This window comes from Meleagris gallopavo, chromosome 22, assembly GCF_905368555.1.
Source record: "Meleagris gallopavo chromosome 22, MGAL_WU_HG_1.1, whole genome shotgun sequence".
Taxonomy (NCBI): domain Eukaryota; kingdom Metazoa; phylum Chordata; class Aves; order Galliformes; family Phasianidae; genus Meleagris; species Meleagris gallopavo.
Window position 1 is genome coordinate 3881965 of NC_139425.1, and position 22425 is coordinate 3904389.

At 43.6% G+C, this 22425-nt stretch overlaps 3 protein-coding genes across 6 annotated transcripts in view; 1 reads left to right on the forward strand and 2 right to left on the reverse strand.

The window, feature by feature from the left end:
* ARHGAP40 (Rho GTPase activating protein 40) overlaps window positions 1–5156 on the reverse strand; it is a 38749-nt gene extending 33593 nt beyond the window's left edge. Inside the window, exon 1 of one of the 4 annotated variants that reach the window (XM_085241353.1) lies at window positions 4888–5156. In XM_085241353.1, coding sequence (XP_085097479.1) covers window positions 4888–5156 — 269 coding nt within the window. Of the gene's footprint in view, window positions 1–126; window positions 201–759; window positions 861–4443; window positions 4747–4887 lie in introns of those variants that run through there. The other 3 variants (XM_085241357.1, XM_085241358.1, XM_085241355.1) reach the window with 3 other exon arrangements.
* LOC109370745 (uncharacterized) lies at window positions 5012–10013 on the reverse strand. Its single transcript, XM_019622173.2, is given in 4 exon segments — window positions 5012–5732; window positions 5734–5960; window positions 6980–7269; window positions 8992–10013. Coding segments are annotated over 4 exon segments (726 nt in total). The 5' UTR covers window positions 9116–10013; the 3' UTR covers window positions 5012–5647.
* Window positions 10014–10205: 192 nt separating this feature from the next.
* On the forward strand, window positions 10206–21258 carry ACTR5 (actin related protein 5). Its single transcript, XM_085241359.1, has 9 exons — window positions 10206–10637; window positions 11262–11491; window positions 12339–12508; window positions 13345–13562; window positions 13898–14080; window positions 16561–16683; window positions 17177–17316; window positions 18689–18821; window positions 19831–21258. Exons 1-9 carry the CDS (start codon window positions 10257–10259, stop codon window positions 20086–20088), a joined length of 1836 nt encoding a protein of 611 aa, XP_085097485.1. The 5' UTR covers window positions 10206–10256; the 3' UTR covers window positions 20089–21258.
* Window positions 21259–22425: the final 1167 nt, after the last annotated feature.

Below are 22425 nucleotides of genomic sequence, written 5' to 3' on the forward strand. Positions count from 1 at the left end.
AACTTTCATCAGCAAAGCTGTATTTATTTGCTGCCAAAAGAGGATATCCTTCCAGTTCCATTATATATTGGCCACCTGCTATGGTCCTACCAAGAGCTACAGGCTCCTGTTCACTCAAGAACTTACATTAACTCCTCCTGCACTGCAGAGGAGCCAGATACCACCTTCACAATGCATACAGTCATCTCCCCTCCTGGATGATAAAGGATATTTTCAATTATTTTAGCCCTGCAATGAAGCAGAAATTAAAGCTTCAGACATATGACCTTAGCCAGCTGCATGTTCTGTTGAATATCACACCAGCCTCCCTCCCCACTGCACCAACGGGGAAACCACCTTTCTGTGCTATAAAGTCACCCTATGCAGCAATGTAAGGGAACCAACTTCCCAGTGTGAATGCCCAGCTGTGAGTGTTACTCTTTGCCTTAGGCCCAAGACACTCAAGAAACCCGAGTTATATTCAGCAGTCCCTCTGGGGTTTAAACCAAGGCAACAGGCACTGCTCAGCCATCCCAGAGACCACACACCACAGGATAGCCAAGGAAGCAGACTTTTCAGACACTCTCCTTGGCAGATGAAGCCCAGTGAAGGTTCAGCAAGAACTGAAGATGAAGACATCTGCCATGCCACCTCCTCCAGGAAACAGGCGCTTACCTGACCTCAGCTAATTGGCATCAAATAAGTCAGAAACCAGGTGCTTCAGAGAGAAGAGTGCAAATGGGATACAGCCTCTCAGCTGAAGGAACGATGAGTACTCACCATGTATGTCACCATACTGGCTTGTAGTTATAATGGTCTCTTGTGCTGCATTGGATAACCTGGCAGGGATAACTGTTAAAAAAAAAAAAAAAAAAAGCAAAAAAACCCAACACACAACCACTTGATCAGGAGCTTGCTGTCACTACTCCAGCAATGCCCAGGCTGCTCACTGTGCTAGAATTGAACAGTAAGAGAGTGATGGTCAGACAGGACCCTGCCTTTGTGTTCCTCATCTCCTTAATACTTCCTTTCTGAAACACCTAACAGTAACACGTTGGTGCAGCCCTCCACTTCTATCCAAGTCCATCATCCTAAGAGGCACGTTCTGCACAAGGGCAAAAAGCACACAGAGATCAGCACTTCAGTTCTACAACAATCAACAGATAGGAATTCCTGCAGTAGAAACGTGCTTGGGTCTCAGCCAAGTCGTTACAAAAGTGCTGGATCTCAGCTATACAACATATTCAGGATGATCTCCTATGTCCGGGCTCTGCCATAGGATGGCAGTGTGTACGTTCAGGTGAACAACTCACAGATCAGCAGCCACAGTATTCAAGCAGTCTGGGACATCTCCAGTTATAACAAAGGGACACAATTTCATGTTAAATAAAAACTAAATGACTAACTCAGACCAGTGAATTAACATTAGCATTGCCAGGCATTATGCAAGAAGATTTGAGGGTCCCAGAACTTCAATCTCTAAAACTTTAAGAGGACGTGAAAAAGAGACCAGAACATGGCTTACTTCAAAAGGCCTCCCAGTGAGGACTGCCCTCCTAATTTCCCATGTGATAACAACATTTCACTCATACATAGCTAACTCAGAAGATTTAGTGACGAAGACCCTCATTTTAACAAGAGCCTCAGATTTTGCACAGACCTCAACAGCCCAGGCACCGGTGGAATATGCAATACAGATGGAAACAATTATTTAGGAGGGGAAGAACTCCTGCATGCACAGAGCAACATTTCACTAAAACTGAATAACCTCCCACCAACACATTCCAGACTCTTGGAGTAATCTGCTTTGGGGAATATGCTTTAAGCTACATCAGCTTTTGTATTTCTTTCTCCAAACTTCTTTGCAATCACAGAACACGCTCCCCTGCGAGCTGACCTAACGGTCTTACCAAACAGCAAATACCAGAAAGTATTATAAACATCCAAACCTAAAACCTAGTTAGAGCCCTACATTTTCCGGCAATGGGTTCTGAGTTCAGACAAGCTTTTTCAATGCACAACAGACCTGGAAGGACTTATCCACATGATTAACCATGCTACTGACCTCTACCTAAAGCATGTGGCATAACGTAATGAGTAAATCATACAGGCCATATTTGATATATAGGTAGTTTTTTCAGTTATCATTTCCTTGTTTTATTTAATATTTCACTGATAAGCAGAACTCGCACTCCTGCCTGGCACTGGTGAGCTGGAGGCTATTTTTTTAGTTAACAAATCAAAATCACTTTTGTTAGAAAGAAACAGCATTACAGAAAGGAACACCAATTAGGAACATCTAATTACAAGCAATCCTTTCAAGTCAGCTGCATGAGGACTATTTCATATAGCATGTTACAGGATTAAAAATAACTCCACCGGGTTTCAATTAAGAAGCAACACCATATGGTTTTACATTCACAACAGGAAAGCTCAAACCCTATGTCAGGACCGAGACATTTTTATGCAGCACTTCAACTGCTCAAATAGAAGCATGTGGGCCATAACTTCCCCAAGTAAGCAAGAGTTTCACTGAACAAAGAGCCTAGAAGATGTAAAAAGGCAGAATATATTTCAACCTTAGTCTTATGTTGCAACCTCCAAGTCTTAAAGGATTTTAAAAAGAATCCTCCCTCCTCATCCAGCCAGAGCAAGCTCCCAAACCATCATAACTCCTACAAGGATCCTCAAGGGGTCACCGTCTCCTTCCCCACCCTGCTTAAAGCAGGGTCAGTACTGAAGTGAGAGCAGGACGTGGAGGGCTTTGGCCAGCTGGGACATGTGAAGGAGCCACTTGTGCAGGCTGCATCTCAGCGCTCCCATGTACTCACAGAGAGCAATAGCTTTCCTTATGGCACGCTGGGCCATCACCTCTTTCAATTTAAAATGCCTTGACAACTGATGTCAAGCACTGGAAAACAACATTTCTGGATTGCACCTTTCAATGGTAAAAACACAACCTCAAATAAATTCCTGAGCACCCCAAGCACAGCGCTGCTGCTGCATCTTTCTTAGGGCACGAGCCAAATCCTGAGCACTGTTTTCCAACACACAGCTGGACACACAAACCCCAATTCCTCAGCACCAATAGCAGATGTCAGCCCGCTGAATCACCCCAGGACTCCTCCAGGAGAAGTGCAGCACCCAGCTGCCTTACCCCTAAGTGCTCTGACATACTGCTTTCTGGACACATTTGTCACGTAGATCCACCAAAACACATTATGTCACTTCAGTTTACATGAAAGTAGAGTCTGGGTCTTTCGGCAGTTTCCTCCAGACTTTGAAGCTCAGAGGAGAGCAAAACTGGTTGCTAAGTTTTTCAACACATAATGCTTCCTGATGGAGTTTTAAGAATGTTTATCCAACCCCACCTCTGCAACTTGCCTGTAAAGTAAATGCTTTACAAATAAGAAGGAAGGAAGAAAAAAAAAAAAAAAAAAAGGGGGAGATTAAGTGATGTGCAAAAGGTCATAACACACCTACATCTGGTATACAGCAGCACAGGCTTCTGGCTCCCTGGAGGCTTTGCCTCAGAAAAAACTGCTGAAATACAGCTAGAGAGGGAACTCTGTCAGAAGAAACTGCCAGCACTGCTGCGCCTGAAGTCCTCCCTTGGCTTTGGGAGCCACTCTTTCAGCTAAGGAAGGTACGTACTTGGGAGTAAATAGGAGTGCCCTAGGACCGAGGCTGCTGGGTGCATACAAAACAGTATGCTGCCCCAAGTGAACAGCCCTTATGGGTGAATTGAACCCAAATGCACAGAGGAGCCTTGATTTCAAAGAAGTTTCTATTTGCACTGCCAACAAGCTAACACTGGAAGAAGTTCTACAGCTGCCCAAATCTGCGTGCTGTAGCACTCCTGCTGATGCCCAGAAAGCAGCTTCTGCTCATAACGCACAGGGAAATCAAAGCACAAATTCATGGATTCATGCCGTTCAGGTGCAGCCCACGAGGGAGCTGAGGAATCACACCACATCTATTGCGAGCTCCATACACCGCACAAAGCCCCAGGGGCAGGCACTGCAGCCTGCCTGGGAGAAACAGACCATATTAACAGAGAGGAACCGCAGCATCTGTGTTGCAGAGTTCAAACCACCTCTATGCTCAGATCCACCTCCGTGTCACACTCACACACCATTCACCCCGTGCAGAAAAAAAAAAACAAGCTCGCTCCCCAGAAGTGACCGGCCGCGTTCCCTTCAGCAGGCTGCACACCCCGAAGCCGCACGGTTCCACCCGCACGTTCAGCTGGGCGGTGTTTCCCGCAGTGCCCCCAGCCTCCCCAGGCAGCTCCTCGGGCACCGAGCCGCTGCTATTACGGGGACACCGGGAGCGCCAGCGGCCCGGCCGCAAGAATGCTATTCCGAGAGTATTTGCACAGCCTAAACACTGCTCGAACACATATTTTGGTGTTCCCGGGCTTTAACGCATCATCACGAACAGTAACATCCAGGCACCGGTTACCTGCACATCTCAGTTTCTCAACTCCTTCCCCGCGGGCTGGCGGCTGCCCCGGCACATTGCGGCTCCTTTGTGAGCAGAGCCCACCGCGGGAGCCGAGCTCCTGCACGCAGCGGCTCCGCGCTCGGGAGCTGCCCTTCCGCGCACAGCGACAGCGTGGAAAAGGGAAAGAAAAAAAAACAACAAAACACCGAGACCACCAACCGGCGCCCTTCTCTCCGTCGCCCGGACGCGCTCTGCAAACAATAGCGGGCAAGGCGAGGAAAGACGGAGAAAGAAAAGCACGAAAGCAGCAGCCGCCCTCCCCGCCCCCGCCCCTCCCTCCCGCACCGCCGCGGCTCCCCACAGCGTTACCGCAGCGCCCGCCGCCTCCGAGCTGCGCGCTCAGCCCCGCCGCGACCCGCGGCTCCGCCCCGCCCCCTCGGAGCCGCCCGGCTCCCCCCGCACCTGGCCCGGCCGCGCTGCTCGGTGCGGTACCCAGCTCTGCGGATGTGTAAAGGCGATTTGCTCAGCAAACGGCTGTTGAATAGCGTATCCGTATATATCTCCTCGAAATAAATGACCGCGGGTATAAAGACACCGAGCAAACAAGTTTTATTTAAAAGCATGCTGCCCTGCATAAATATTTGGACGCGTGGACAGCTGTGGGAAAGACAAACGCAAACAAGGCGTGCTTCGTAATTACAGGCAGCAGAACCGTTACACAGTCTCCCCATGCAGGGCTGTGGAGAGTTTCCTTCACCTCAGGAACAGGGACAAATGGCAGCGTGCTTCCTGGGCTGTGACTCCCTATTTTCTCGTCTTTTAAAACGAGTTGTGCAACGCGTGTATCAAAGCAATGGGCAAACGGCCCCTCATGAACCTTCAGGGGACAGAACCCCCTCGTGGCCCCACGGAGCTGGCAGTGACTGTCTTTGGCAGTGGAATCCAACCTCGTGTGCTGAAAAGGGTGTATTCTGCGCAGCTCCATACAGGCTAAGGGCGTTTAGCCACTCTGAAAGTGATTTGTACTTTGCAGTAGGAGAGTAGCAGAGTACACTTCCAAGCTCTGTGTGAGATACTACTTGCTGTGGTCCATTTAATAACATACAACCAGTCAATACTGGTTATTTGGAAAGTAGCTGCTGTGACTTGAGTGCAGCAGCTTAGTCCTGACTGCATTTCTTTATTAGAGAATTAACCTCTCCCTGCCATGCTGGAGTAGCTTTCACTGATGCTGAACAGGATTGCTACTAATGGTCATAGAACTACCAGCTTCATTTCTACCTTGAGGCAGTCCTCTGAACCGCACTCTGTTCTGTTTTCTTGTATCTCATCCCCAAGATTGAAGTTAACAGCCGTCTGCTTTGTAGCCTCGGGGAGCCCAGGATTTTCACAACATTTCCACGCAGCAAATCACAAAGCCGAGCCACATCGACAACCAGAGAGGATGGCAGAAGCCGAATCCTCAGGACATTACAGATCTGGAGCAAATGGCTGAGAAAAGTCCAGATGAGAGACCAAAGCATGGAGCACAGCAGCTGGTGAAGAAAAGGGGAAGAGAATTGCCATGGAAATCACATTTTTGGAAGATGTTTGGTTTTCAGTAGGATATAAATAATGCGAGACCATACGTGGTTATCCCTTCTCTCGTCCACCCAACACAACCAACAAGTCTGTTGGTGTTATGGGTCTTATGTTACAAGGGACAAGTTTAAACTCCAGTTCTTCAGACTGCTCTGAATGAGTGAATGCTTGCACACACAAAGAGTTCTTGGAGAGCCAAAAGGTAACCTAGGCAATTCCAGGCTCATTCTTAGCATGTTTTCTTCTAGTTTTTGAGTACCAATAATGGAAAAATAATAATTAAAAAAAAAATCTTACAACCTGCCCTTGCTCTATCTTGTTAGTATTAGTGATGTCAAAGATCATTTAACATGAGATATTCCTGGTTCCATGCTAAAGGTCAGCTTCAGGGTGTGCTAGTCAAACAGATACAGCAATTTAAGACAATACCAGACCTTAACAATTCTAGTTTAACAAAGCAGCCAGCAAAGTTGGTAGAAGTAAACACAGGTAACTGTTGCTGCAATTCAAAATTCCATGCAATGTAAGTAGAGAGAACAGAACAGAGACAGAGGCAGCAGGAACTAGCTTTCCCCTTCTGAGCCCCTGCTGCAGCAGGGTATGCAAATAGAAAGGAAAGAAGCCATACACAACCCAAATCTCTTCCACTCTTTCAGACGTATCTTTTGGGATCTGTATGAATTTGCATGCAGTTCTTAAAGGCTTTGCAAATATGTATACACATCTTAATAATACACACACACACTTATTCATACGTATGGTAGTTATTCTGTTCAATTTTGTACTACCTTAGTTGGTATACAACAGAAATCATTCCAAATAGGGATGACAGGGAGAGAAAACCTCTTGTTGGTTTCTGCTTGGTTAATGAACAGTCTTGAAGATATCTCAGGCAGAGATGGAAAAAAATAATAATACGAGCTGAGGACAAAAGCAACAGATATGCAAAGAGATAGTCTGGTCATGCACTCACCATCATGATGTTACAGAGAACACTCCTTCCCACGTGGGAGGGTTTTATCTTTGGTTCTGGGACCAGCTGTCTGAGCTCGCAGTTTGCTTTTGGCTTTGAACTCAGATAAGCAGGTTTGGGCCTTGGTTGTCCCACAGGACCACTAGATTGTTTGTCCTCTTTAAATTCTGTACTTGCTGTATCATCCTGGCTTTCATCATCTGTTGGTTCATCTTCAAATTTAGATTCAGAATGAGACACATCAGCAATCAGAGATTGTTTCTTAGTTTCTTCTGCAGGAGGCATCTCTTCTGGAAATAGATTTTGAAATCTGTTACATTACAGTTAGTAGTTCTATCTAAGAGCTGGATAAAATTCTTCTGAATCCCTTTCACCTGGAATTAAGGATTTTCAATCCCAGCTAGGCAGCAAGAGGCTTATACAAGTGTTTGATTTTAACCAATTAATTTTTAATCAACTACATTAGAGGTAAAGCTGAGTTATGCACTTGTTTTATTCCCCACTTGTTCCTAGCGTAGAGTGGCATGAAATAAGTGGATATGACTCAGTTAGTCAAGAAGACATGAAAAAGAGCATAGCTCTATTTGGTTTCTTAAGAATGGTAGAGTATGTCAAAGTTTAGTGATATATGTAGTCTTATTGATTGAAAGGGAATTTAGATCACGGAAGCCTGATGCAAATAACAGTCATCCTAGGGCCTGGTATTATAAAGGTAAATGCAGTGCACGTAACCTGAAAGAAATTTACATCAATAGAGGCATCAAAATATTTCAGAGTTACTCTGTCCAGGAAAAAAATTGACATCCAAACTCAATGTTAGAACAAGGCACAGCTACCCTTGACCTACTCAATACACATGGTCATTTTATTCTGCTTTTCAGACATTAGAAGTAAGCCGTGCCTATGCTACTCAGGGTAGTTTGTACCATGATCATAGCTCCATAGAGCCTACACTCTTTTGTCACTGTCATTGGTTATCCACAAGAGTGCACTTGGATATATAGAGAAACAGCTAGCAACAAGCAGAGATTTCTCTTAGCATCACTTGTACATTAAAACTGAAAAATAGGTGTTGAGAGTCAAAAAATGCATGCGTACATGAAGGCAGGACAGGAAAGGTGATTAAAATATAAGCCTCAGCTGTGGTGAATACTTTCTGCTCCACTGCTGCCTGTGGGTCCAAAGGAGTCATTTGGTTGTCTCCTGTAGGATCTGTTATAGAACTGGTACCTCAACGTTAAGTAAGAACCTGACTTGTTGAAGTCAGCTTTTATTCTTATTTTCCTTCCTACAGTTGTCCCTCAAAGGCAGAATTACTGCTTCTGATTGGAATCAACTTATGATTGATTCCTCGGCTGCAATTGCTTATGTTCCAGGATTAACAAAACCAGCCAAGCTTTATGCCCAGGAGCACATCAGCAAGCCTATTATTAGCCTAAACCAAAGCTTCTTATTAGTTACTGACATGTTAGAATTAAGAACAGTGGCAGAGCTGAAAGAGATACAAAGTAAATAAATGAAAATGCACAACCTGCTCCTTTAAGAAATTGTTTTTTGTTGTTGTTGTTGTTGTTGTTTTTAAATCAAACTCAGCATTAATAAGAGAATCCCTTAACAGCTCCCCTAACAAAATCCACTCCCTCCCCGAAATACACAGAGAAGATGAACTATAATGCTGGTGTTTGAAACCACGCCTAATTATTAGGAACCATTTCTTTTAAATAGAAATCTACAAAAGTTATTTAACTTTTATCCTTCTTAAATTGAATTAATTCTGAAAAAAAAAAAGCAGCTAGCAGGAGTTAGTCTTCTTATAAGCATTTCAATAGAAAAGTGTGATCATTTGATTTTCTGTATGCCACAGTATAAAACCAACAAACAAAAACCACACTTATTTTCCCTCTGTGATGAGAGGCATTAGGCCAAAAGTAGCTTACGGAACGTTTTACAGATGAAGTTAATAGACAAAACCTTTCTACAGATGCATGTATCCAATCACCTGCAGAACTTACCTTCATTAAGTAAGAGCCGTAGCCAGATCACTACTATGATCAGTGTCAGTACATATGGCAAAGAAAGGCAAAAGAAAACAGGCAAAGTCAGCTCAGTCACCAAAGGAACTGGAGGATACTTCATTGCTAGCTTCGGGTTAATCTAAGTTTAGAACAGCTTGCTTATTCTTTACTAACTATCCTTTTAGAACTCTGATTGCATCACTGTGTTAAGCACAAGAGGACCACGGGTATCCTCAGCACAGATAGCAAAAGGAACAGCCCTGTAAGGGCAGGGAGGGAGTGAAATGGATTAAGTACGGGATAAGGAGACCTGAGAAAACATCTGATTTGATTGTCACTGCTTCAGCTGGTAATTACAGGATAAGAATAAATTAGAAAGCCTTCAAGGCTGATGTTAAAATGGTAGTTAAAGGGATTCTTATATCTTCTAATACAAGGGTATAACCAAGCACTTCAATTGCTCTTTGAAATTGGTAGTGAAGGTAACTTCTGAGAAATCAGTAACACAGAATCAGGCTTGCAGAGATTTAGAACACAACTACTAGCTAGTTAAAAAATGCTTATCCCAGGTGCTCTTGTTTGACATGGAGTACATATACGTCCCATATTAGTACAGATCCCATTTTTAACCTTCTCTGCATATTTCAATCTATTAGTGAGTCCATCTGGAAAATATAATATTAATTGCCTTCCTGTTTCCCTTCACTCCAAGAAAGGCAAGCTATATGCTTCATAGGACACGCGTCTCTCTATACACTGCCTAATAAAGGAGCCCAGCAGAAGCTGAATTAGGAGCAGATAGGTGGCTTTGGTAACTTGGTTTTCATCACTTCTCCCCAGGCACCGAGATGTGCTGCTCTGTTAACTGCTGTGCAACAGCTGAGGGTTTACCGGTCAAATTGAACTACACGTGATGGAAGATGCTAAAATTCCTTAATAAAAAGTGATGAACAAAAGCCGAGCTCGAGGGCCCTCCAGGTCACCAGGTGAGGACAAACAAGCAGAAATCAGTGCTATTCCATCCACCTGTGGGCTTTGCGTATCCACACCTCGCCTCACTGCTTCTTTGGAACCTCGTTATTAAGTGCTACTGTGAATTGCGATCAATACGAGACCGTGCTATGTCACTCTCTGTGGGGGGGGGGGGGGGCTGCAGGCTTTGTCGTAGCTCAGTCCGACAGCTCTTCTCTAAGAGAAGAGAGCAGAGCCCCGGAACCCGAGCGCGGCCCGCGTTGCCACCCGGAGCGGTGCGGACGCCCAAGATGGCGGCGGGGCGGGTGTTCGCCTTCCGCGACGCGCGCTGGGCCCCGGACCCGGTACTGGCGCCGAGCGCGGCCGTCCGCAGCCCTCAGCCGGTGCCGCTGGTGATCGACAACGGCTCGTTCCAGACGCGGGCGGGTTGGGCCGCCGCCGACCCCTCGGTCCCCGCCGAGCCCCTGCTGCGGTTCCGCTCGCTGGCGGCGCGCAGCCGCGGGGCGCGCGGGGCGGCCGGCGCCGAGACGCAGGTGGGCAACGACCTGGGCAGCCCCGAGCCGCTGCGCTGGCTGCTCCGTTCGCCCTTCGACCGCAACGTGCCCGTGCAGCTGGAGCTGCAGGAGCTGCTCTTCGACCACGTCTTCCAGCGCCTGGGGGTTTCCTCGCAGGTACCAGCCGCGTCAACCGTCCTGGGATTGCCTCCTGGGACAGAAATTAAACGTTGATGACTTCACGCGGTTTCCTTGACTGGAAATACGTTCGTTTTCCCTTGGATAACGTTTTGTGTGCCTATGCTTGCTGAAGCCACATAATGCAAAAGCTTTACCTAGGGCTGGACTAAATCTGCAGTTTCCAGTCATGCTTTGCCTCCATGTTGTATAGGTTTTGGTTAATTAGGTGTTTAACTGTGGGGGTTGGAAGGGATCTCTGGAGTCCAACCTGTGTGGAAAGCAGGCTCTGTCCCGTGGCCCTGCTGCCCTCATGGTGAAGTTCTTTCGTGTGTTTGCATGGAGCTTCCCATGTTCCACTTATTGGGTACCTTTAAAATCCATTCTTCTCCACATTTCGGAGATTTATTCCTTGGTTGAATTAATATGGGAATCCCACCGATAGACAAGTACTAACCCCTTGAGACTGGGTGTAACGTAAGTGTTCGGTAGCCTGCACATAAAGCGTGTGCTCATTGCTGTTTGGGAGGAGTTGAAGCTGATCCTTAAAAGAAAGAAAGGTATCTCTGGATTTTTCTGTTCGTCTTATCTTGTTTTTTCCTCCTTTTCTCTTGTCTCTTGCAGGGTTGTGTTGATCATCCAATAGTTTTGACGGAAGCAGTGTGCAATCCTTTGTATTCGAGGCAAATGATGTCAGAGCTCCTCTTTGAATGCTATCAAGTTCCTAAAGTGTCCTATGGTGTGGATAGCTTGTACAGCTTTTACCACAACAGGAGGCAGAACTGGCCTTGCAGTGGGTTGGTGATATCTTCAGGCTATCAGTGTACGCATATTTTGCCAGTCCTAGAAGGGAGGTGAGTTCTTAATATCCTGAGTACCTAGTAGGTTCCTCTTGTCAGTGGTAAAAATAGCTTTTCCTCTGGCATTCAGCCTTACAGCTCCTGCAATACAAATTCTTACTAGGTCCTAATTTATACTGAAGAAGAAATACCTCTCCAGGTTAAGTGAAATTTAGATTTTGAATTGAAGAATCAATGCTGTCCTGCTGTATATTTTATTTTTAGTTTCATACTTAAAAAGTAGGTGAGGATATCTGTCCTAAGTACTACCTGGCAACAAAAAAAAAAAATGTATCAGGTTTTAAAGTTGCTTTCAGATGAGGGGAAAAAAAAAGCACTCTGTGAGATTTCTACCGTCCTCAAGACTTTCATTGTTCTGATTATTTGGTCCCATTGCTCAGGTTTTGTTTAGTTTTGCTTTGTTTTTTGTAATCCTTACTGCAGAAAGAGGGTTTATGACATCTGGCAAAGGCTTCGAATTGTAAGGCTCAGACCTAGCCAGCTGGGAATCATACCTAGGCCAGAGGGGCCAATTTTTGCTGCCCAGAATCATAGCTTCCCTTCTTAAAGTTCTTAAAGAACAATATCTTTTTGTTGCCGTAGCTAAAATTATTTGCTTTCTTGTTTGTTAATTTGTTTGCTTTTTAAAACAGAGCCTTTCAGAATGCATCTGTAAGCAATAATGCATTGCTTAGGGTTGCTGCCTGAAAAAAGCAATAGATGTGTTAAGACTTTCAGGTTCTTAAAATATTAACTTATAAATATCTCCTCAGTTGACCACGTTAAAATGATAATGCTGAATAGAACAGGTCTGTTACGGTGAAGTTCTCTTCAGTTTCAGTTGTTTCTCTTGGACTTCCAGGTTGGATGCTAAAAATTGCAAACGTATCAATCTTGGAGGCTGTCAGGCAGCTGTGTACCTGCAGCGCCTCCTCCAGCTGAAGTACCCCGGGCACTTTGCTGCCATCACTCTCAGTCGCATGGAGGAAATACTTCATGAGCACAGCTACATTGCGGAGGACTATACAGAAGGTAGAACCAGCTGTAATTTTTTGTACTGATCAGTAGTGCTCACTGAAACTTAGTTCTGTGCCTTGTGTCTCTTGTTCAGGTTACACCTGGATTCAAGTACAAACACTCAACTGCTGTTTTATTTTTCTTACGAGGGTTCTGTAATCCATTACATGTGAAAAGCTTATTAGCAGTTTGAGTTTTGCAGGAGTTCATGAAACAAGACTGAGTTTTAGAAATCTTTTCCTTGTTCAGACTTCTTTGTGAGTGATAGATTTCTACAGAGGAAAATATGTCAGAATTTTATTTTATTAGTAGTTTTACTCTGTACTTCCAACAGAAAGATCAGATGGTTAGGACTGTTTCTGACCACGTTTCTCCTCTGTGGTGTTCTTGCATATCTTTTAAGGTTTCCAAAATTGCTGAGGAGAGTTCTCATGACTTCTTTGTGAATTAATGAAGTTCTAAAATCTCCACAACAGTTGTCAAGTAGTGGCCACAAAGTAGTGTTTTCTTCAATTTATCAATGCAAAAGAGCCTGCAGTGGTTTTAAACACGTGAGAGCTCTTAAATTGGGAAGAGAGAAGAGGCTGCATGCTTCCCACTTCTCAGTGCTTTGTTTGCTGCGTCCTGGAGAAGAGAGTGCTAAGCACCATTTGTGCTGAGTGTGACTTAAAGGCAGTTCTCTGAGGAGGAAGCTAAATAATTCTTGGAGTGACTGCCAAGAAGTGGGCAGAATCCTGGGCTGGATTGTTGCCTGGTTTCTCCTAAGTCTGAACGTGGCTTGGAGCATGTACAGTGTGTAAATCATCCTGTTCAACCTGTCAGAATGGTTCTTTTATTTCTCAAATATCCAGAACTACAGAAGTGGCGGTCACCAGAGTACTACGAGAACAACGTGCACAAGATGCAGCTGCCCTTCTCTAACAAACTCCTGGGGAGCACCCTGACATCAGAAGAAAAGCAGGAGAGGCGGCAGCAGCAGTTACGTAGACTTCAGGAACTCAATGCACGTCGTAGAGAAGAGAAGCTGCAGCTTGACCAGGAGAGGCTGGACAGGCTGCTCTATGTACAGGTAATCATGGCAGTCTTTTGTCAAGTCTCTTGGGAGATGTGCAGGCTGCCCTCACAGCTTTTCTAAAAAGTCCTGCGTTGCTGTAAAGAAGCTATAACCATCCTCTGCCTTTTCTGATATGAGATCTCTGAGGTTACTTGCAGAATAGAAAAGAATTAATTGATGCAGGAGATACCTGCAAGTTCTGAACAGTAACTTTTTTGTGAGGTATTTTGAATGCTGCAAAGCCTGCACATCCAGAGTCTCCCATAACAAGAGCAAGGTATAGATATGTAGCTAGTGCGTGTTTGATTACCATGTATCATCCATCACAGCCTGCTCTGATCTGTCTGTAGGAACTTCTGGAAGATGGTCAAATGGATCAATTCCACAAAGCTTTAGTGGAGCTGAACATGGACTCTGCAGAAGAACTTCAGTCTTACATCAACAAGTTGAGCCTGGCTATTGAACAAACAAAACAAAAAATCCTACAGGCAGAAGTCAATATCGAAGTGGATGTTGTGGACAGCAAACCAGAGGTATGTTTTCTCCAAGTTAATCTGATTCTAATCTCTGTGAAAGTTAAGTTTTTGTCTTAAAATGTTCTCTATCTGTAAACATCTGTATTATTGATGGGTTGAAGTTTCCCTTTAACATGCTTCTTGCTGATTTGGCAGCTGCTCCTCCCATTTGGGGCTTTCCAATGCAGTACCAGAAATTTAGAGTTATGATTGTTTAAGAGTATGCCTGAGATCAGTAACCGTTCTTGTACTGTGTTCTGGGATATATCTTACAGTTTGATTTCTTAAAATTCTAAGCATAATCTCTAGGCTTGCTGACACTGGTTAAAGTACACAGTTATGTAAAGTCAGTAAGCTTCCTCAAAGATTTCAACTGGGGAAAAAAGGAAACAGCCCTAAAAGATAAGATCATCTGAAGGTACAGCTGCTTCCATTTGTACTTGCTCCTGGCAGCATATGCAAGCCAGCATCCTTGCTGAAGGATGGCTTGCTTATAGGGTTGTAAATGCAGCAGGTAACATACTGATCTTGTTTGTACTGCAAACTTACTCCTGTCTTTACCTTTGCGTTCCTTTTGCTGAAATAATCTATAATGCACCGGGTCCACTTTTTTCTTTTTTAAGAGAATTGATGACATTGGACTGTAAGTACTTAAAACTCAAGTTTAGTTTAGTAGTAGGTTGGACAACTATACTTAAATATTTGTAATCTAGCATTAAAAGGTATGGAACTGTTATGCTTTTAAAAATATTTGTCTGCCTTTCTGTTCTTTGCTTTCAGATGCAGAGAACTTTATGGTAAACAGCCAACCCTTTGGTTTGTTTAGGGCATGGTTCTGGTGCAATCAAGCAGCATGCTTTGTTCTTTTTATTCAGATACAGAAGGTTGAGTGCTGGGCTCGGTTGTTGGAGTTTTCTCTGAGAAGAGAAAGTTACGTTTCTGTTTTGCCAGACTAACACAGGCCCAGCACATACCAGCTGCTTCTAAGAGATGGTCCAAATCTACTCCTACATTTGCTTTTAATTGCCTTGCAAGTCACAGAAGATCATTTTCAATTTTATCTGTCTGTGCTCAGGAAAAGGTAGAGAAGAAAACAGGAGAATGAAGCAGAGAGGAGAGTGGTGCTGGAAATAGCAACTCCCATGTTTTATATAGAACCTGGGACGTAGCCAAAACTATGAGATGGTTCTTTTGGGTTCTGTCCTTATCAAGAAAGTTTGTGTAAGAATCAGAATGAATGCATGTGAGCAAAATGGGGTTACATCGTGGGTTTTACCAACGTTCTAGAAAGAGATAGGTGAATGTCTGTGGGCTCCTTGTAGTTCTGCCAGATGGCTGTGCCTAAGTTCCAACGTGTCTGTTTTGGATCAGACACTCCTCTTGTTTACAAGGTGTAGTCTCAAATGTTGGAATGAATTGGCAAGCCTTTTTGTTTGGTCTGGGCTTTGTGAGAAAGCTTACAGTTTCCAGTGAATCCATTTGTGAAGATAAACCATCTCTGTGGCTGTGTGAAGGAGCTGAAAGCTAATTATGTTGTCTCGGGGTCTGTGCCAGCTCTTCTGCTCTATTCTGCTTTTCTCTGTTGTTGTTTTTTGTTATTTTTTGTTTTTTTAGAGGACAAAAATGTTGGAAATAATGTCAGGTGACTTCCTTTAGTTTGCATTAACAATGAGCACATCTTCAATTTGGAGTAGTTGCCTGTCTTTTAAATGAGATAAATGAGATGCTTCAGAAGGTTTAAATGTTCTAGCTTTATCTCATCCTGCTGTTGCTTTCTAAATGTTGTAACAAATGTTTACCTTAAAAGGCAAAACCAGATATTTAGTGACGAAATTAGAAACCTACTTCATTATAATGTAGGAATAAATGAGATAATAAAATAATTGCTCCTTCTTCACAGCAGTGTTCTGTAATCTGGAGTGATGCTTTTCAATTAGGAAGGAGCTTTGGGAGCAGCTTTCACGTCTGTGTAAAATGCAAGGAGGTTTTTTTATATCCCATGTGCAAATGCTAACCAGTTACAAGTAGGCAACTGTCAAAAACTGTGCTAGCTTTTTAGCTAGCAAATATTTATTTTCCAATCCCACACAAGCAAAGCAGGGAATTAAATGGTAATTATAGAATAGTTAGAGGTGCTGGGAGAGCACCAAGTTTCAGCCAACTTTAAAAGCTATTTTAATAAGCTTTAATATGTTGTTATGCTAACAGGGTCCTGGCATTCAACCTGTTGACTAAGGCTTTTAATTTCTGAGCTGGCTTCAAGATAAAATAAGTCTGAAAGTGCTTGATTTTTATTCTTTGAGTGTATTTTTCCACTTGTGTTTTCTGGGTTGTCATCATTCTGATTTGTCTTCTGAAGAACAACATTTATTTTCAAGCATGTAGAGAGTTCGGATGTGCAGGAATCAGGGTTAAATTTTCTGAATGTGTCACCAGAATTGGCATTGTCTATGTGCTTGGCACATCTGGGCTAACAGATCTGAACACTCTGTTTCCAGACCCCTGACTTGGATCCACTAGGCAGCGAGCAGTCACTGGAAGATGTTGAAAGCATTAATGAGTTTGAACCTTTATTTGCTGAGGAACAACCTGAAGCTGAGAAGCCTGTTGCTGCAGTGCAGGTTTGACTTCAATACCTACAGCTTATGTCAGAGGTTACTGCCTGCTGTTTGACTGTTTCTCCAAATACACACAGAGTTGTCTGTTTGTAAAAGAGATTCTTAACCCTCTGAACTGTGCGCAAGACAGGAGTCCTCACAGTCATGACTGATGGTTTGAGCATGAGTATACCCAGTCAGCTCTCTGCATGTTGTAGCAGTGCCATGTTCTTAGGGAAGCAGTCCTGCTTAAGCTTTTGTATGTGACTCATAGCCTGCATCACCTTCCAGTGTGAACAAAACTTTCAGTTTGTGAAATTGAGCTTTAGAACTGGTAACAAATTAGCTTTAGGAGTGGTAACAAAAGGTCAATTTTCCTTATCCATTTGGAACCTTTTGCAGCATGGTACTTTCTCTGAGAGAATATCACAATCTCTTTAGTAGAGAATTCTCTGGAAACTTTGCTTGCTTTGTTCTCTAGTATAATTTTCTACTTTTCAATCTCCTATTTCTAAAGCCCGTGTTTAACCTGGCAGAATACCACCAACTTTTTCTTGGCACTGAAAGAATAAGGGCTCCAGAGATCATCTTCCAGCCCTCCCTGATAGGAGAAGACCAAACTGGTATAGCAGAAACGATGCAGTATGTCCTCGAAAGGTGAGTTTACAGAGATCCTGGGCACTTTCTTCAAACAAGCCTTTGTTTGGATACCAGCTTTTGCAATACTTGTTATTTAACAGTGTCCTGAGAAAGTATGTTTGAGTAGTTCTTTTTTGGCAGGCTTGAGCATTGAAGTTTAGAGAAGCCTTTCTGTTCTGAAAACCACATCTAAGTTTCTGGTCATCTGAGTCAATGGTCTTCAAACTCTTTTCATCATTCACTCATATTTATTAAAAATTTTAGAGTTTAAACTGTCATCTAACTGTATCTAATTTATAAATACACATCAATTTATTTATAAATTAGATACATGTGCTACTCAACTAATGTATGTATACATTGTAAAACAAAAGTAGAAATTGAAAAAGGATATGACTAAGACTGAATACTAATGTTACAAAAATTAGTTCTGGGCCCCTCTCTACAACAAAGATACTGAGTTGAGGGAGTGCATTCAGTGAAGAGTAACAAAGCTGATGAAGGAACTATAAAATGACATGAGAGATGGCTGAGGGAACTGAATTTAAGTGGAGGAGTCTGAAAGCAGACGTTACTCTCTGTGACCTCTTGAAACAAGGCTGCAGCATGGAGGCTGTTGGTCTCTTTTGCAACGAGTGATGGGACACAAAGAAATGGCCTGCAGTTGTGCCAGGGAAAAGCCTGGATCAGAAGAATTCATTTGTGGAAGGGTGGTTAGGCATCGGGGCACTGTGTGAACTGGTGAAGTTGCCATCCCTGGAGATACTTAAGAGATGTGTGGATGTGGTGCTTTGGGGGTTGGAGATTCGTGATCCTTGAGGTCCCTTCCAACCCTGGCCATTCTGTGACATGGTTTAGTTGTGGACTTGGCAGTGTTAGGTTGATGGTTGGACTTGATAATCATAAAATCACTGAACTTGGAAGAGATCTTCATGGTTCTGTGAAAAGGACTTTCTGCCCACACAGCAGTACTTTGTCTTGTACGCATCCTGCTTTGAAGACCACTGATCCAAATTGTTGTAGAGGTAAACAAAGAACCCTTGTAAAAACGTAAGGTATCAGTCTCTGTAAGACCAAAGTCAGTGATGTTTGTAAGTTATCAAACTCTAGGAGTATATGAGATTACATTTTCTGAAAAGAAAGAACTCCAGCTCTACTGAATTGTTGATTTATGAGGATACAGCTCAGAGTGCTTTGAGGATTTTCTTCTGCCACCCCCTGAATTTACAGAAACCTCATGAACACAGAGTTTCATGCCAGTGAGGTGGAGAAAATTTCTCAAAGTGTGAATCTTGAAGACAAACTGTTTCTCCCTAGTAGCTGTTCAGTTCAGAGAAGTAATGTTCCTGAAAAAGATAAGATTTGTGGGTTTTTTTTTCCCTCCTTGTAGGTATTCAAAAGAGCAACAAGCTGTTCTTGTCCAGAATGTTTTTCTTACTGGTGGAAATGCAATGTATCCTGGACTAAAGGCCAGAGTCCAGAAAGAACTCCTCGAAATGAGGCCATTCCAGTCATCTTTTCAGGTATGTATACTGATAGAATGTTTTCATGAACATCCTGTTCATCTGTGTTAAAAAATATTTCAGGCTGGGAGAAATACAGAGTGGGTGTCCTCAGAGCATGGGAGTGGAGAATGCTTGTTTTATGACGAGGTGGATGATAGCTTTTGACCTAAGAGAATGAGGGTGGAAGAATGATGCACTTGGTCTTTCTGAATACATTAGGAAGAGTGGAATTGCCTTGGAAAAGTTTCTTCAGTTGAAGGACTGCACTCCAAGAAAGCACATTTGGCCAAATGTCTGCAAATTGGGACAGTTACTTTCTGAAACAATCAGCCTTTGTTAGGAGTCATTGTTGGGGAAAAAACTGTGCTCACTTGAAAATGAAGTTACTTGGTATACTTACATCTAAAGATTATCTGGAATAGCAAGAAGGGTCTTAAAAACCTATAAAAATAAGTTTTCTTCTTTCCATTAAAATGTTTTGTGCTGTGGTTCTATCAGAAATGTGTCATTTCATGGATATTGTTTATAGTGCTTACAAAGTGCCTACTTCAGCCAGCTTATAGCTGTAGCAGGAGGCTTTTTATGCTACAGTAATAAGAATAATTCAAATGGGAGCATGAATCTACTCCAGAAGAAAAAAGAGCACGTGGAAAGCACATGTATAGTCCTTTTCCCACATAGTGTGATTCCTTAGCCTGCAGTATTCCACCTTGTTACTTCAAGCAAGTAGGAAATGTTGCTGGAGCACTTGATACTTGTTTTGCATTACCATGAGCTGCCAGTGCTGTTAGTTGTGACGTGATGCTTGCATGTGCTCTGGAAGTTTCATGGAGGATTGATCCGAAGGTGAAAACATGGTTCAGATCCTTTCCTAATACTACTTGCAGAAGCACTGAGTTACCAGCTCAAACTTTGGCAGTTGTGATTTGCAGTGTAACTGGGGTAAAAAGAGCTTTTCTCTCCTGTGTTCAGATCTTAAAGAAGCTGGGATTGTCCTGCATTTGATGTTCTTGTATTTTCCTTCCAGGTTCACCTTGCTTCCAGTCCCATTTTAGACGCCTGGTACGGAGCTCGGGATTGGGCAGTGGAACACATGAGCCGTGAGGAAGGCTGGATTACCAGAAAAGACTATGAAGAAAAAGGGGGAGAATACCTGAAGGAACACTGTGCCTCAAATGTCTACGTGCCCATTCGCCTTCCAAAGCAGGCCCCAAGGACTACAGAGGCATTAGCACCCAGCAGGGCACTGGCAGCTGGTACAGGCAATCCTTGTGAGCAGGCGTAGAAGTGATGAGCTTTTGTCACAGTCCCTCCTATGGAGGTAACGGTGCAAAGAGTAAAGCTTATGCTCTGCAGCCTGAGCTGTGTATGGAGCACAGGCCTTGGGCTCACCTTGTTGGCTGCTCTGAGAGTGCAAAGCATCTTATCTGTTGCTTGAAAGAGATGTACTACTCTAGAGCATCAGCTGGAGTGACTGCAGAAGCAGCACAATCCATTACGTAGCACGGGAATGTGAACCAACAAGGAGGAACGCAGGAAAAACACATTCCAGGGGAGAATACTGTCTTATGAACTTCTGTAATAAGACTTGGGGTTATTTGAAAATGTTTGTGGATATTTTTTTCATTAAAATTTACTGGTTGTATCCTGCCCTCATTGCACAGTCCAGAAGCTGGGCTTATATTACATGAGTCAGTCCAGCAGGTGTCTCCATTGCTCGTTGCAGTGAGCTGGTGTGAAGCTGTGCTGTAGGGGCTGCTTAGCCTCCTCCTGAGGCCCTCTGGACTGATCCTGCTTGATGTCCGTCCTGCTGCGTGCTTCTGGTAAACCACTGCATGATTAGTGGAATTTCAGACACTTTCTGAATTTGTCAGCTGCTGGCATCTTGGTTAAAAGTAGAGGTCTGATCACACAGAGCATGGCTCAGCTGGAAAGAAAGAGCCCTCCTTAAAGCACAGACCAGGAGGAATGCAGAGTCCTATAAAGTCTGTGATTTTTGTAGGAGTGGGGGCTGAGCAGGGCAGCTCTCAACAGGTGTGACTCTGTTCTTTGAAAGCTGGCTGGGAGCACCTGCATATCGCAGAGCATGTTGCAGCTGATCGGTAGCTATATTTCATAATATTTCATGATACACAATACAGTGGTTTCCTCTGTTAGAAGCCCTTAGTAGTATGTTCTCCTGAAACCATTAATGTCAGCTATATTATTACAGAGGTGGGAAAGAAGACAGATCATCCCCTAGCAGAAGTCCCTTGCCACACCTAATGTGGTCTCACAGTACTAGAAAAAGTGCCAAAATGAGTGTAGTTGGGACTAACAGGATTGTTAGCTGCCTGCAAGGGACAGATTTACCTTTTGTCTTAGAGTGCTTCTGAACTGTTGGCAGTGTGACTAAATCAGAGTAGAGGGTGGTCACTGAAAATCTTGTTAGCAATAAAGCAAACTTCTTGCTTTATCTCTGTGTTTCAGTGATTTGAGCTCTTTAACGAGTACAGTAATAAGCATGTATTTGAGTGATTGTATGTTGCTGAAAAACACAACCAGGCCCCTATCCTGCACAACATATTCCAGCTGAAATTTAACTGAAGATTCATTTCTCACACTGAACAACTTGCTGTTGCTTTCCCAAAAGAATAATCCATGGTAAACACTGGACTGAAATCTAACCAGACACCTGCAGTTCAGCAAGAGTCCTAAACTGTTAGGCTGGAAAAAGTAAGACTATAAGGAAAATATCCAGGCCATAATTGATATCAGGAGGGTAAGCAGGTGGTGGCTTACAGTCAGTCCTGTGAGAGCTGCAGAGCATTGAGATAACTTATCTCCCTGAGTCAAAACAAAGGGTGTGAGATGCGTGTTGGTGCTGAAGTGGTAAGATTATTGCCATAGGATGTGATACACACATCTGATAGCAAAAATCTTACCCAGACCTTTTTAATTGATTGTAATAGTGATTTTAAGAAAAGGTGAGTGTCAAACTCTGAGGTCCTGCACACTGAGGTTGCAGCTGTGTGCAGAAGTTGTATGCATTCATATATTGCTCAGAGAGTGTAATGGGGGAAGTGGTACGGGCCTGTTCTGCTGCCTGGTTCCTGAGGCACCTGGCACTGGTTTCTCCCTTTGGTCTCATCTTAACTGATTGGAGGGAAGGAGGAGGAAAAGGGAACTTGCTGCCTCTAGCTAGGAGCAGCAATCCAGATTTGAGGCTATCCCTAACTGCCTCCAGGCCTACCGCTTTTCAAGAATATTAAGGCAATTCGAGGTGTTCAAAGAATGTGGAAAAACATGCTATGCTGAAATGCAGAAATGTTACACCCCACCAAAGCACCTCTTTTGGTTTCATTTGTGTCAGTGAGCTGGGGTGGGGTGGTGTCCCATTGTTGTCTGACCCCTTTCTGACCCATCTCTAGCTGTCGTGGTGGGCAGAATGCTCGTGATGTTGAATATCTGGAGTAGTAACACTGCTTTAAATGCTTGGCCAAACTATTCCAACCATTTTGCTTATTAATTGAAAGTAGAGCTGTCTAATGCAGTAAAGAGTTGCCAAGTCAGCTCCTTTGACTGCTTCAAGGAAGCAGGATTTTATAATCTTCTAAATATTAGCTATTAATTTGTTACTTTA

Bases quoted from the DNA above. Each gene is read 5' to 3' on its own strand.
- ACTR5 (XM_085241359.1), top strand. From the start codon at position 10,257: ATGGCGGCGGGGCGGGTGTTCGCCTTCCGCGACGCGCGCTGGGCCCCG. The intron at 13,563-13,897 runs GTAATCATGGCA...ATCTGTCTGTAG, and splicing joins ACAGGCTGCTCTATGTACAG to GAACTTCTGGAAGATGGTCA. The intron at 14,081-16,560 runs GTATGTTTTCTC...CTCTGTTTCCAG, and splicing joins TTGTGGACAGCAAACCAGAG to ACCCCTGACTTGGATCCACT.